Consider the following 16,333-nt stretch of genomic DNA (forward strand, 5'->3'; position numbering starts at 1 on the left):
AATGATGTACATTTTTTCCAATGCACATGAGTCATTCTCCAAGATAGACCACATACTGGTCCATAAAACATACCTCCATAAAATTGAGAAGATAAAAATTTTACAAATTAACTTCTCAGATCATGATGCACTTAAATTAGAAGTGAATTACAAACAGACATAGAAAAAAAACTTTAACACCTGCAAATTAACCAGCTGACTACTGAACAACCAGTGGGGTCAGAGATGAAATAAAAAAAGAAATCAAAAGTTTTCTGAAAACAAATAAGTACAGAGACACATATTAACAGAACTTGTGGGACACAGCAAAAGCAGTACTAAGAGAAAAAAGGATGGCTTTTCAAGCACTCATCAGGTAGGAAGAAGAAATTACATAAATAATTTAATTACACAACTTATAAATTTGGAGAGTGCTCAACAAAATGAACAGGCAAGCAGACAGAAGGAAATAATAAAGTTTAGAACAGAAATTATTTTTGTTCCCCAATTCACAATACAGTCAGTGTAAAGAACACAGCCTGTGATAAGAATTGGGAGGCCTTATCTTTTCTTTTCTTTTTTTTTAGAACATAAATTAATGAACTGGGACTGTCCCAAGTTCTATCCCTAGCATCACATATGGTCCCCCAAGCCCACCAGAAATGACTTCTGCACACAGAGCCAGGAGTAGCCCTTGAGCGCTACTGCTGTGGCCTCAAAACAAAACAAACAAAAAATTGGAAATAAAAAAAAAAATCCAAAAGGTCATTGAAAGCAAGAGTTGGTTCTTTGGGGAAAAAAAAACAAGATCTATAAACCATTAATAAAACTCACAATAAAAAGAAAGAGAAACAATAAACTAAATTAGAAATAAAAAGGGAGATTGCTATAGAAATTAAAAGGTTAATCAGAGAATACTTTGAGAAACTGTGTGCTACAAAACAAGAGTACCTGGAAGAAATATATAAATTATTGGACTCCTATAAACTCCCAAGGTTGAACCAAGATGATCTAGCATCTCTGAATTGGCCTATGACTATTGAGGATATTAAAATGCTAATCAAAAGTCTTCCCAAAAACAAAAGCCCAGGCCCAGATGGATTCACTAGTGAATTCTCCCAAACCTTTCAAGAGGATGTACTGCCACTCCTTTTTAGGTTTTCCCAGGAAATTAAAGAAACAGAAACATTCCCAAATAGTTTACAAAGCTAACATCATCCTGATACCAAAAGCAGAGATGCCACACACAAAAACGAGAACTACATACCAATATCCTTGATGAACACAGATGAAAAGATCCTCAACAAAATTCTATCAAACAGGATACACTAATGTCTCATCAAGTAGGTCATTACAAATTAGAATTCATTCCAGAGAGGCAAGGATGGTTTAACATACACAAGTCAAGCTCTCACTGTTTGTAGTTGACATGATACTATATTTAGAAAATCCTAAAGATTCTACCAAAAAGTTTCTAAAAACAATAGATTTGTATAGCAAAGTGGCAGGCTACAAAATTAATACAAAAAAATCAATGGTTTTATATGCAAATCATGAAAGAGAAGAAAGACATTTAAAAACCTCCCCTTCACAATAGTACCACAGAAACTAAATACTTCAAATCAACTTAACAAAAGAGGTGAAGGTGTCCCATAAAAGGAAACTTCAAGAAATAAACAAGGACACAAGAAATGGAGACATACAACCTGTTCATGGACTGGGAGAATTAACATCATTAAAACACTCCCCAAAGCATTGTACAGATTTAATGCAAACCCTCTATGGATATTTATGACATTTTCTCTGTTTACTTTTTAAGTTTTTTTATTGAGACAAATTTGAATTAGAAGTTTTCCAGTTGTATTTCAGGCACATAGTGACAGTGAATTAGGGCAATTCCCACCACCAATTGTGACCTCCCTCCACTATAGTTTCCAACATGCATCCCATACCTCCACCCTTAGCCCCCCTGGATTGATAGTCTAACAGGTTCATTTTGTATTTAGCTTGTTAAGTTTGGGTCTCTTGATTCTACTGTTGTTGACTTTGGCTTGGTTATTTTGATCTGACCATTTTTTATTTCCACTCAATCTTCCTATCACCACTTAGCATTTTGGTCCATCCACTTTTATTCTTTTCTTAGTTTGTAGGAAGACATAGAAAAATGAGGCAAAACAAGATGTTTAATGTTCTCTGGTTCTATGGTTCTGTGATCAAACCCTATTTAGAAGTTATAAATAAATTAAAAGTAAAGGGGGACAGATGTACCGAGCTTTGGACTTTTTTATTTGCATAGGCACAGTAAACGGGGAAATTTATCCATGACATACTAAAAGAAATGGATCAAACACTCCTGACATTCATTTGAAACTACAAATGCCTATGAATAACTAAAGCAACCCTTAGAAAAAAGAAGACAGGAGACATCCTTTTCCCCAACTTTAAATTGTATTAGAAAGCAATAGTCATTAAAACAGCATGGTATTGGAATAAAGACAGACCCTCAGATCAGTATGAGTATTCAGAACATAACCCCCAGACATACAAACAATCTTTGATAACAGGGCAAGAGACAAAAAAGTGGAGCTAGCAAATCTTCAACAAGTGGTAAAAAAGTGAACTCAGACATCCATCAAACATCACGCACAGAGGTCAAATCTGAATGGATTAAAGACTTTGATCCCAGACCTGAAACTATAAGGTATATGAGAAAATATAGGCAAAACACTACATAACACTAAGACTAAAAGGAAACAAAAAGGAAATACCACTGTCCAAGCAAGTGGGAGCAAAGATTTAAAAATGGGACTACATTTAACTGCAAAACTTCTGCATTTTAAAGAAAACAATGACTAGAATTCAAAGGCCACCAACAGAGGGGGAGAAACTATTAACCAACTATTAGCCAACTACTAACTCCATCTGATAAGGAGTTAATATATAAGATATACAAATTACTGACGGAACTTAACAAAAATAAACATCTGATCTATCAAAAAATGGGTAGAAGAAATGAACAAACATTTCCTCAAAGAAGAAAAATAGATGACCAAAAGGCACATGAAAAAATGCTCCACATCACTAATCATAAGAGAGATGCAAGTTAAATCTACAATGAGGTATTGAGACTATACCACATAGAGACTGGGACACATCACAAAGTACAAGAACAACCAGTACAGGCATGGATGTAGGGAGAAAGGAACTCTCATTTACTGCTGGTGGGAATGCTGCTGTCTACTCCAGCTTTTCTGGAAAACAATATGGATATTACTCAAAAAAGAAAAGAAAAGAAAAGAAAAGAAAAGAAAAGAAAAGAAAAGAAAAGAAAAGAAACCCTGGAAATTTAGCTTCCATATAAACCTGGGAATTTAGCTTCCATATGATCCAGCAATACCAATAAAGAGATACCCTAGGAGCATCACTATTTACAATAGCCATAATCTGGAAATTACCCTGGTGCCAGACAATAAATGAGTGGCTAAAGAAACTTTAGTACATTTACACAATTAAATACTATGCAGCTGTTAGAAAAAAATTAACTCACAAATAAAAAAACACTAAAATTTTTCTTAATAAATCTTAATTTGGAAAAAGAAAAAAATGAAGTCATGAAATTTGCCTATACATGGATGGACACTAAGACTATTGTGCTAAGTGAAATAAATCAGAGAAAGACAGAATAGTCAACTCATCTGTGGGATATAAAAAAGTAAAAGACAATACAGTAAGTAATAGTACCCAGAGACAATAGAGTTGAGGACCAGAAGGAACAGCCCATGATATAAAGCTTACCACAAAGAGCGGTGAGCACAGTTGGATCACTAACTGCACTGACAACACCATGACAATGATAGTGAGAAAGAGAGAGAGAGAGAGAGAGAGAGACAGAGAGAGAGACAGAGAGACAGAGAGACAGAGAGAGAAAGAGAGAAGTATAATTCCTGTCCTGAAGACAGATGGAGGTGGGGCGGGAACAGGGGAAAAATGTGGAACATTGGTGGTGGGAAAGTTTCACTTGTGAAAGGTTATATACATTTTATGACTGAAACCTAATTACAAACATGTGTAATCATGGTTCTTTAATAAATTATTAAATAAGAGATAAATTTACAATAAATAATCTATATAAATTACTTATAATTAGCAAAATCATATACTCCTATATGATTAATTTAGTAACTTTATAGATATTGGTATATTGTAGTAAGTAGGTGTATTAATGTAGCAGTGTATTAATGAGAGAAATAAAGTACTTGGTTAAAAATAAGCAAGATGATTTTGGGTTGTGATGCCTGAGGGAACCAAGCAGCTAAGATGGACCATTGAGAAGGCAGTCACTAAGTGTGGCTGCTGAAAAAAGGGCACTCAAAGATTTTGAGCTCAAGAATCAGATTCTAGGATCCTGCATATTGGGGTTTTGTGGTAGTGGGTGGCGGGGTGTGCTTGTCAATGAAAATAGAGCTGAATATTGGGCAGTAGTAAGGATACATGAGAGATAGTGAGATGATAGTAGGAAGGAAGAAAAATTACTGGCAGCATTGAGTAAAAAGCCAAGATTGGTTCTTATTGAAGAAGCTTTAAACATTTTGAGCAGAAGAGTGATAGAAAGAAATGCTCTGTTTTTTAAGTTCTCTGATAATGGTATGTAATGAAATAATGAAATGCAGGGAGGAGGCAAATGGTGAGAAAAAAGGCCTAAACTACCAACAAGAGGCAGATAAAGGCAGATTAGGAGATCTCTGAAGACAAGAGAAAAATTCACATGTAAATATTACTCAAAAAGGAAAACAAAAATCAGCAGAACACAAACCTTAATCAAACTAAGTAATCAAACTAAGGAGGCATGAACTATTCACTTTACATTAATCAGTTAGTGTGTCCCACAGCTGAGGAGCGCTGGGACTGTCACATTTGCCTTAGGAGTCCCATCAATCCAGTTCCCTATATTCCTTATATGAGATCTGCCTAACCTGTTTCTTTTTTATTCTAAGAAAAGGCAATGGGAAATTTATTTTTTGCACTTAAAATGTAGTTGATTCTTATTTCCCCATTGTCATGCTTGCTGTTTGTGTGTGTGTGTGTGTGTGTGTGTGTGTGTGTTTTCTATGTGTTATATAGTTGAGTTCATTGGCTAGAAGATGCATGCATGTGCCACAAAGCAAAGAGTGACCAGCTCCTCTGGCTCCACCATGCTTGGGCATTTTGGCTTATTTTTGATCACACAGCTTCAACAGGGGCTTCTGGGCAGGGGTTGGTCTCAAAACCCACAGCAATGGTCTGCTGCAGCCTCTTGTAATGACATTTGTTGGCAACGATCAGGCTTGCCTAACCTATTTTTGATGAAATGTTTTGAAATAGACTGGTGAGTCTACATCTTATTTTTGTGTTTTTTTTTGTTTTTTTTTTTGGGGGGTCACACCCGGCAGTGCTCAGGGGTTACTCCTGGCTTCATGCTCAGAAATTGCTCCTGGCAGGCACGGGAGACCATATGGGATGCCGGGATTCGAACCGATGACCTTCTGCATGAAAGGCAAACGCCTTACCTCCATGCTATCTCTCCGGCCCCAATCTACATCTTACTTTGTTTCTCTGTTTTCAGCAAAAGTGTAATGAATCTGAGAGCAAACTAAACCAAAGTTGGGAAACATTAGCATCAATTCCTGGTTCACTTTATTCTGCAGATGTACATTTTCATAAATTTGTGTAATTTTTTCATGACCTTTGTTATGCTTTTGACTGGAAAGCATACTAATCAATCTATAGACTATATAATCTATAGACTATCTAATATAATTTTGACTCATTTTTTTCCTTCTGGTTTTTGGATCATACCTAATGATACTCAGGGATAACTCCCAGCTCTGCACTCAGGAAATACTCCTGGCAGTGCTCAAGAGACCTTATGGAATTCTGGGGATCAAATGCTGGTCAGCCACATGCAACGCAAACACTTTACCCATTGTCCTGACACTCCAACTCGACCCAATATTGGCTCTATCTTGTAAAGAAAGAGGTTAGTGAAAACAAATCATGAGGTAAATTTACTCTGGGATAAAATGATAGTGCTCTTTACTATTTGCTTATAGGTGAAATATCGGAGAATGCCCATGAGTTCCCTCAAACTGAACAAATCAGGTTTTAAATAAAAACTGACTGTGTTGTATTAGAATATCTGCAGAATGCAGGCTAGAAATAACAGATAAGAGCTCATTTCTATTGATTTTTAATTGTTGAGTCTTGAGAAAGAGAAAAACCACATTGGTAAGCAAAAAATTATATACTGTGACTTATCTCTTATGCTTGTAAATTACAGAGTCCTGGGATTGTTTGCACCCTTCCCAAAACATTCTGGAACACGAGACTACCTATTAGGCAGTCATTTACAGGTGTTTTTGACATAGAATTGTATCATGGTCGATATTTTGAGATAATACATATTTTATCTATTCTCTTGGATTCAGTGAATCAGAAGTGGGACTTATGAAGAAGTGGGTGATTCAAAGTTGCAATACTTACTTTCAATAGAATTGAGCCAGTTCAGCTTCCTGAAAGCCCAATTCTTTCCTCTTTGATAGTTGGGTTTAATTTTTCTATTTCCAGCCATTTTTCCAGTTAGCAACATGTATTATTATTTCTCTTCCAGAATTACAACCACAGCTGCCTGTATGATGGACCTGAGGAGGTACCCACTGGATGAACAGAATTGCACCTTGGAAATTGAGAGCTGTAAGTCTTTTTGAGAATTTATCAAGACTTCACATAGCATTACGGGTTATATTTAGGCAGACACCCTTTTCCTGGCTCCTGAGACTGCATACTCTGCAAACTTTCTGCTAGCACAAGAAAGTTGATGGGAGTATCTTCCTTCAATAAGATTAATATATCCTCTTGCATAGACCCTCAATCCCAAAGAGAAAGTAGTCCAGTAGTGGTAGGAAGAAGTTGAGAAGAAAGAAGTCTGGAATGATCCCAAGATATTTTCAGGTTAGGGTTTTCACAATGTCATAATTATTTTTGCCTCTCATAAATAGTATTGCTTTGCATTTAAAATGAAGGCCACGGGGCCTTTTGGATAAATGAAATGTTTATAGAGTATGTATTGGTGGAATGAATGTTCCTTTCACCCAACCAATGGGCTGTTTTCAGTGACTTAAATATATTTGTATTTGTATTGAAGGCTATGTGATTAACAAAATGTATATGTATATATGGTAATAAGTTATGTTTATTCTCTTTCATATGCTGACCTGTCTTAATGCTTCACTATATCATTGTATTCAGTGTCCTATTTGATGACTTAATTATGTGTGACTTATTGAGTGGACTAAGATGTTGATTTTGTAACCAAATGCCTTCTCATTGATCACACAAGAAGAGCATTTGAGTAAAATAGGATGTTTTATATTTTTGCTCTCAGTTTTTGCATTGATTTTATACATCATCCAGTGAAAGAATTGGAAGAATTTTGATTACTGAGTAACTTGACAACTATGAGAATACTTCCAGGGGTTGGAGCGATGGTACAGTGGTAGGGCATTTTTGCCTTGAATGCAGCTGACCCAGGAAGGACCTAAATTTAATCCCTGGCATTCCATATAGTCACCTGAGCCAGGAGCAATTTCTGAGTGCATAGCCAGGAGTAACCCTGAGCATCACTGGGTGTGGCCCCAAACCCAAAATAATAATAATAATAATAATAATAATAATTCTGAATATTTAATATAATGAGTGCTTCATGCATTTAGTTTATTTCTTTTTGTGTGTGTGTGTGTGTGTGTGTGTGTGTGTGTGTGTGTGTGTGTGGTTTTTGGGTCACACCCGGCGGTGCTCAGGAGTTATTCCTGGCTCCAGACTCAGAAATTGCTACTGGCAGGCACGGGGGACCATATGGGACGCTGGGATTCGAACTGATGACCTCCTGCATGAAAGGCAAACGCCTTACCTCCATGCTATCTGTCCAGCCCCATAATTAGTTTATTTCTGATACAAATGCTCAACATTTTAAATGATAAATCCCTTAAATTATTATAAAGTATTATATTATGGGGTTCAATATATCTCATTTTAAGGCAGCAGTCATCCTGTTATATTACTATACATGTTTCCTGTTTTATTTACATGTGACTGACTTATAATGTAGTTTAAGATGTACATTGTAGTATATGTCAAATATATGTACATAATATGTAAAATCATGCCACCATCACATTAATTCACATACCCATAATATAATATAGATTTTTTAGTTTTAACCAGTTCTTTATATTTTGCTTTTGTTCCTTATACTTTTAATTTCAGCTCCAAACATGTATCACAAAGACCAATGTGAAGTGGATTTTGCTCCTATGTTTCCTTTTCTATAAGAGTTTTACGTCAGGAGTTTTTGCACGTAGATCTTGAATGAACTGAAATGTTCGTTTTGGTGTGTGATGTACTTCTTTGTCATGACTGTCGGCAGTGCTTTCAGTGCCATTAATTGAAGACTCATTTATACAGAGGACATCAGCCTTGTATGTGCCATTGGTGGATAGTGTGTAATTGACTTGGTTAAATGCATGGCTGTTATTAAATTTAGAGGAAGTTTTAAATGTAATAGTATTATTTAGATTGACTGACCAAATAGGCCCTGATAATATCATCACCATGCAGGCAGTGACAGTTAATTGTCAGCACTAATAAGAAGATATCCTCCTAATGTCATTTGGAGCAACATCAGAAACCAATTCTTACCAAGATCTCATAGTCACTTGACATTGGAAAATTAACCCTACTCAGCAGATCATCTGCTTCCTCCTCCATAAAACAGCAGAGAACATCTGCCAGTAGTATGAGGTTATGAAGTTTAAATGAGCAGATAGTCTTAAGTCTATTTTCTGTGGCACATGGTAGAGGAGTAACAAAAGAAAAATTTGGGGATTTGTGCTACAATAATGTTAATTTTCTCTCATGCCTACAAATTGCTGTGATTATGAAATCTAGTAAATTCAGTCAAGGAGAGATCCAGAACACAACTATGCCCTTCCCAACCTTTGTAGGTTTTATGTTGGCCCTTGCTTTTATATTCCAAGAAATTCTCATTATCTGCAGGGCCTCAGCTTGCTCAGATAATGTCTAAGCAAGCTGTGCTTATAGAATAAAACAAATAATTTATTTTATTTCTGTCAAATGAAAAGGAGTTAATAACTTCTTCAAATTTCAGAGTGGGAGACTTAAAGAAGTTCTTTGATATCTGTAATAAAAGAACTGAAAGGATAGTGCTTTTTGTTTGTTTGTTATGTTTTTGTTTGTTTGGTTTTGGCCACATCTGGTGGTGCTCAGGGGTTACTGCTGACTCTGCTTAGAAATTGCTCCTGGCGCCAGGAGCGACTTCTGAGTGCATAGCCAGGAGTAACCCCTGAACATCACCGGGTGTGGCCCAAAAACAAAAAAACAAAACAAAAAAAAATGCTTTAAGAGAGCACAGCAGTGTTTGCCTTGTAAGCAGCTGACCCAGGACCTAAGGTGGTTGGTTCAAATCCCCGGTGTCCCATATGGTCCCCAAGCCAGGAGTAACCCTTGAGCACTGCCGGGTGTGGCCCAAAAACCAAAAAAAGAAAGAAAGAAAGAAAGAAAGAAAGAAGAAAAGAAAGAAAGAAAGAAGAGAAAGAAAGAAAGAAAGGAAAGAAAGAAAGAAAGAAAGGAAAGAAAGAAAGAAAGGAAAGAAAAGAAAGAAAGAAAGAAAGAAAGAAAGAAAGAAAGAAAGAAAGAAAGAAGGAGGGAGGGAGGGAGGGAGGGAGGGAGGGAGGGAGGGAGGGAGGGAGGGAAGGGAAGGAAGGAAGGAAGGAAGGAGAGGAAAGAAAGAAAGAAAGAAAGGAAAGAAAGAAAGAAAGAAAGAAAGAAAGAAAGAAAGAAAGAGAAAGAAAGAAAGAAAGAAAGAAAAAAGAAAGAAAGTAAGAAAGAAAGAAAGAAAGAAAGAAAGAAAGAAAGAAAGAAAGAAAGAAAGAAAGAAAGAAAGAAAGAAAGAAAGAAAGAAAGAGAAAGAAAGAAAGAAAGAAAGAAGAAAGAAAGAAGAAAGAAAGAAAGAAGGAAAGAAAGAAAGAAGAAAGTGCTCCTGGCAGGGGATGTTGTGAGTCAGTTCCCAGGTTTTTCACTGGTAGGCCGCATGCAAGGTAAATGCCCTACAAATGTGCTATTGTTTTTACCCCAGAATAGTGCCTTTTGAAGTAGAATGCATTCATGATTTTGTTAACATTTGAATTGGTCAAAGGGAAAAGTTGTCAGCAGCTGACCATCTAAAATCTTCAGAGTAACCAAAGGTCTCTGTGAATATGTGAGAATATTGGCAGTACTTAGAGGTGCTTGAGTGCTGACCTGGAGTTCCCCAGCCAGCCAAGCCATTGGTTCAGTATTGAAGGCCAAGAATGTGGAATGGTTCACAGCCTCCAGAAACGTCAAAGGCTATATTTACTCAGCGATGCTTGGGGAACCAGGGAGGGTTCACAGTTGAAGTGAACTAGCCTTCACCATGATATCTTCATCTCAAAGGAATTCTGGATCAGTCTTTACTTGCCACAAGCAATGGTATGTAGGAATATAGCTAAAGGATATTTAGGTAAGTTTGGGTTATGTGAGGACACAATCCCACTGGCATTTGTCTTTGGGAGCAAGGCTATTTAGGAAGAGATGAAAATCACAGCTCTGAAATTTTAAACAGAGCCAGTGTGTATGATGTGCCAATGATCTGTGGTTATTTAAGTAGAAATATCTCTTTTTTTAGATTTCCTCAGAGGAATGCTTTTTACAGTTGTGTTTGTGAGGAATCAGACAGACCCCCTACATTTTCTGTCTTGCTAAATAATCTGAGTCCCTTGGGATTTCTGATCTCCTTGAGACTTTAAGAAATGTCACATCATCACAACAGAAAACATGTATGTGCTTGTATCTGTGTGTAGTAATAAAAAGGATAAATAATAAAACTATCAACTTTATTGCGTGAAATTTGAGTTATTTCATATTAGAAAAGTATTCCTGTGATGTATTTAAAGTATTGCCACCCCATCTTAGCTGTATGGAGATACTTCATTGGGATGTAACTTGGTTTATTAAGTATTAATACACTTTCTAACCAAGGTTAATTATGTGAGGATAGTTATACAGGAGCTCAGGAACTTTATGTAGATTACTTTGAGATTGTCGTATGTGTCTGGACTTGAAGACTTTTCCCTATGAATTATTTTATCATTGAAAGAAAAGGTGTGGGACCGGAGAGATAGCATGGAGGTAGAGTGTTTTCCTTGCATGCAGAAAGGAGGTGGTTTGAATACCAGCATTGTATATGGTCCCCCGAGCCTGCCAGGAGTGATTTCTGAGCATAGAGCCAGGAGTAATCCTTGGGCACCTGCCAGGTGTGATCCAAAAAAAAAAAAAAAAAAGTTGTGACTTGGATAAAAATGGAATATCTAGATATTGAAGATGAAAAGTGAAAACTTCATTCTCAAGATTTCCAAGTAAAGAGAAATTCAAATTTCCCTAAGTAAAGAGAATGTAAATTTCTAATGCTATTCTTATCTATTTCTTCCTTTTGGAATTATAGCCCAAACCTTCTCAGATCAATCTCCACATATATAAACATATACTCCTAAATTAATATTTATACATTTTTGAATTTGTAGGTTTGTTTTTTATTTTAAATAAATTATTAGTAGTTGGGAAGGCATGATTTTTATTTCTGAAACCTTTTTGCCTTTATTTTTGAGCCACACACAGAGATGTTCAGAGGTTGCTCCTGGTTTTACACTACGTAATCACTCCTGGTTATGCTTAGGCAACTGTTGCCCCACTTGTTGGGTCCCGTTTACTCCTTTGTTGGTTGTTTGAGTATCTGCAAAGAGCTCCCAGAAGGAGAAATTGATTCCCATCCTCTTGTCCCCTTTTTGAGGGAGATCTTGGCAATATTTGCGCAAATAATCCACACAGATGGGAGGGTTAAGGGTTAAAAGGTTGGGTGAAGAGAGCCTTTGTCAGCCTGCTGCTAGCTCCAAAACACACCTTGAGCCAGCCAGCCAACTCTTGCCAAAGACCCCGAAAAACCTCGCCCCCAAACTATTTATTCGGCTACCAACAGTGCCCCCACCTGGAAGTCAAGGTGGGACAACAGGCAAAGAATAATCTTAATGGAAATATTTTCATATACACAGGGGGACTATGAGAGGTCCTAGGGATTGAACCCAGGTTGGCTATGTTCCAGGCACAGCCCTACTTGCTGTTCTATCATTCTAATCCCCTGAGGGCTTTTTGACACTTGATTTGCATCCATGGCAGTCTCCCTGTGAAACCTGCAGGTTATGTGGGAAGCATGTTTCTAATGTATAAAGAACAGATTGAAGCAGAATAAATCAAATTTTCTGGGAACCCCAGAGTTATTGAATAAATTAGCCTTTGAGCCAGTAACATAGCATTACAGTATGCTTTATAAAAGGAAAGTATCTTGACAACCACATGTTCCATTTTTTTCAGTACTACCACTTGTAAGATTCACCATCACATCATTGAATGCACTCATCAATTGATATATATCTATGGATATATATTGAGGTGAATGTGTACTGATTCCAGAAATACTAAAATGTAAATGGAGCCCAGACTGCAGTAGTGTGTGCACTGGGTTGTTTTAGAAGCTATGAAGACTTCATTAATTTCTGGCACATGAATCAATAGATACCTTTGAAATCTAGAGTTTTAAGTACAGAGTATTTGGAAGAAATTTTTGATCAGTAGCTAGAATCTCAGAATATTTTTATCTTAAAGTAGGAAGGACATTAATTCAAATGCTACACAAAGCTCAAGAAACTGGCTCTCATCCTTCAACTATATTATGCTGGCTTGATCAATAAATGATCCCAGAGCCTAGCCACAAGTCACTCTGACAATATGGCCATCATGACTGAGAAACTCAGAAAAGTGTAGGCTCTAAGCTCTGCATGCAACTCTGGAATACAGCAAAGAGAAAGGACGAGGAAGCTGTCATTATGAGTTCTTAAAGGTGAAATAATTTTAAGATTAAATGAGTTCTCAAGTCCCTTAAGGAACGGACTGTTGGCTGAGACTCTGCTTAGAACCCATGGTGAATTCATGACCTGTCTAAGAATGTTGCCGTCTTTTATGTTTTGACAACAGTTTTTTTCTCCTGCTTTATAATTGCCCATGAGAGTGGGAAATGCAGGCTAGATGCTCACTGCATGTTGGAAAATTTTCTATGACAAATATGATAGAGAGAAGGTAGTGGGAGTACTAACTTATTTACTTAGTTTTTCTTTAGGCTCAGGAAAGGTGCCAACAATGTCATCATCTTGAAAAGCCCATCTCTTCTTGGCTGGCTTTCATTCCTTACTTTCTCCTAATTAAATGAAAATGCCACATTTGTGACTTTCTTAGCATTTTTAGCAGAGGCTGAAGAGCATTTGGTGAAACCTGATGTGAACATCATAAGCCTTAGGCATAAATACACCTACACAGTTTCTTCTCTGTTGCACCTCCAGAAAATTCAGGGTTTTCTTTGATAGTTGCAGTTCCAGGGACTTATCACAGACTGTTTTTCAGGCCCTTGGCCTGCTTTCCGGTATTCCTTCATGAAGGTCTATTACCTTTCAAGATGGCTTTCAAATCCAATCCCTCTTTAGGGTGGCTGCCATCCACTACAGCCAGTGACCATTGCATACCCAGTGTTAACTACTCTTTCTTTATTAAATGCTTTCCTGTGTTAGATATTGTACAATGTATACAGATAGGCATAATTTTACCTGTCTTCCCTATGGCATTATGTCTTATTTCCTTTTTACAAATATAGTGTCTTCAAGAAGTTGTTATGTACAAGGCTGCTTAAAGGGTTTGAATTGGGTATGTAGTTGAAAAGAGAAAACTCAGAATAGCTAGTTTAAACAGAAAAGTTGGTTTGCAGAATTCTTGGCAGGACTAAAAAACAGTATCCAACTGGTTTTATCAATGTTTTCCCCAAATTATCCCCAGCGGTCTCACTGCCCTGCCCTGATGTTGTGTCTGTCTGCTGTATATTGGGACTACAGATGCCTGATAATTACTTCTCAGGCAGTCTCTACCATAAAAGAGATTTTAAAAAATAATTTATTGAATCACTAAATTATCAAGTTACAAAAGTATTTATTATTCAATTACAGAGATACAATGTTCAAGCAACAGTCCATTCACCAATGTCCACATCTCTGCACCAGTATCCCCATTTTTCCTCCCTCCTCTATCCTGCTTCTCTTTATTTATTTTTCTTATTTTTCCTTTTTAGGCACTGTAATTTACAATACTGTTACTGATAGAATATTGTGAATGTCACTTTATCTTCTTTTAGAACCCTATCTTAGTATAGAGTGATCAATTCCCTCTATCATTCTCTTAGTTGTTATCCACCCCACCCCACAGTGGCAAGCTTCTTACTAAAGACCTATTCTCCTGCCCCTCATTTCCATAAAGAATATATTTCATGCCATACTTTTTCCTCCTTCATTACAATTTTGGAGTTAGAGTTTAAGCAAGTGATTGGCAGAGCTTGGATCACACATAGAATAAAAAAAATGAGCCTGAGGAATATAATAACTAATTCTGCACCCAATTACAGAAGACCAACTTGAAATTTGAACCCAGATGAAATTCATTTTAGAGTTTATTTATGTTTCTAGTCATTATAAGCATAGAATAGATGCACTCCTTTCTATATTAAAAGTAGTTTATTTTTAGCAATTCTATACTTATTAATTCTTATTTACTGCATAATATGCTTTCAGTGGCATTCATTCTTTGAATATTCCATATCTGAATATTGTTTCCAAAGATTCCTCTGCATAATGAGACAGCACCCATTCTAATAACAAGCTAATGGAGTTAGAGGCGTGCTCTTTCAGGTTCCCCTGCAACCAACTAGCAAGTGGTAACAAGACCAGGCCACCAAAAACTTTGAATTAGAAATCGGTTCCTTTAAACGTGGCTGAAAAGTCCACTCAAAGACAGGAGCCTCAGGGTAGGGCATGGGTGCATGTGGTGATAGTCTCTGCTGTGGAAATATTATTGACATTTTCTAGTGATTTTGGCTTTGCTACCTTGATGAGACTAGTTACTGGTGGTTAGATATACAAGTAGAATGACTGGTTGCTGGGTGCTCTTAGACAAATCTCTTCATAATTTCAACACACGTCTGACCTTATATGAGTATATTAACAGTCTACATTAATAGTCTATTAGATCTATCTACCACTTAATAAAAGCCCAAGTCATTTTCTTTTGTTGCTAGCTGAGAACCTGGTATGCTTGGCTTTGTGAAGAAAGGGTTATATCTTGCTTTATCTCACCTATATTCTTTGCAAATGACAGAGTAAGAAATGTATTCCAGTGTGATTTAGTTAGTTCACCAAAGTACCATATTATGATTAGCATTTTATTAAAATTGTATCTTTTCTTCATTGATTCCTTGATTAAGGAGCAATGTCATCTTATTTTAAGGATATGAAAATGGAGTACTTCCTCCTTTAATAGATATATTTGCAAATGATGAGATTTTGTATTCATTTATTCCCAAAGTCTAAACTCTAGTAGTTATGCTTTCAACACTGAGGGTGTTATCTATTCATTTACTTTATAAAACAAAGCAGGTTTAGGAATACAAAGTTAAATTGTAGATCCAGTCAAATACACATACATAGTAATTGACACCATACTGGTTTTGGGAAACCATGAAAAGAATTGGAAAAATAATGTGAAAGGCCTCATTCAAGAGACAATCAAAGGATTTGTTATTAGCAAAAGAAGTTTAGTGATTCTCCTAGCAACATGTTTCTCTTCTGGGAAATATGATGCAATGAGAATGCTTTGTCAGGTTTTCTAAAAGAAAAATAAAAGTAGTTAATTTGTAAAATTCTGAATTGTCAAGTAGATAAATGAGAATCCTGAAACACGAAGGTCTTCTAATCAACCTGCACTAATGTATTTATGTACAACGGGCCTGAGCCAGTTTACTCCTCTGCTGCCTTGCAGTTGAATCTGCAATTACCTTTTTAGGTCTTGTTTTCTAATGCTTGTAGCTTTTTGGCTTAACCATAATGTGAACTGGTCCAGCCGAACATATCTGAGAAGATTTTGAAGCAGTGTATTGCTTCACAGTATTAGAAAATTATTGTCGCAGAATAGTCTCACTCATCTATGGGTTTTAAGAAAAATAAAAGTCATTTTTGCAACAATCCTCAGAGACAATGAGAGGTCTGGAACTTCCAGCTCACTTCATGAAGCTCACCACTAAGAGTGGTGAGTGCAGTTATAGAAATAACTACACAGAGAACTACCATAATCATGTGAA

The 16,333-nt window shown here is 36.6% G+C and overlaps 2 protein-coding genes across 3 annotated transcripts in view; one reads left to right on the forward strand and one right to left on the reverse strand.

Annotated features, from left to right (window-relative positions):
- The window catches only part of GABRA1 (gamma-aminobutyric acid type A receptor subunit alpha1), a 1,147,113-nt gene that overhangs the window by 429,413 nt on the left and 701,367 nt on the right, over positions 1–16,333 (reverse strand). The window lies entirely within an intron of this gene.
- Positions 1–16,333, forward strand: part of GABRB2 (gamma-aminobutyric acid type A receptor subunit beta2) — a 209,791-nt gene that overhangs the window by 99,057 nt on the left and 94,401 nt on the right. For both annotated transcript variants that reach the window (XM_049776062.1, XM_049776063.1), the window contains exon 5: positions 6,626–6,708. In XM_049776062.1, coding sequence (XP_049632019.1) covers positions 6,626–6,708 — 83 coding nt within the window. The remainder of the gene's footprint in view (positions 1–6,625; positions 6,709–16,333) is intronic.

This window comes from Suncus etruscus, chromosome 6, assembly GCF_024139225.1.
Source record: "Suncus etruscus isolate mSunEtr1 chromosome 6, mSunEtr1.pri.cur, whole genome shotgun sequence".
In the NCBI taxonomy this organism is placed as follows: Eukaryota; Metazoa; Chordata; class Mammalia; order Eulipotyphla; family Soricidae; genus Suncus; species Suncus etruscus.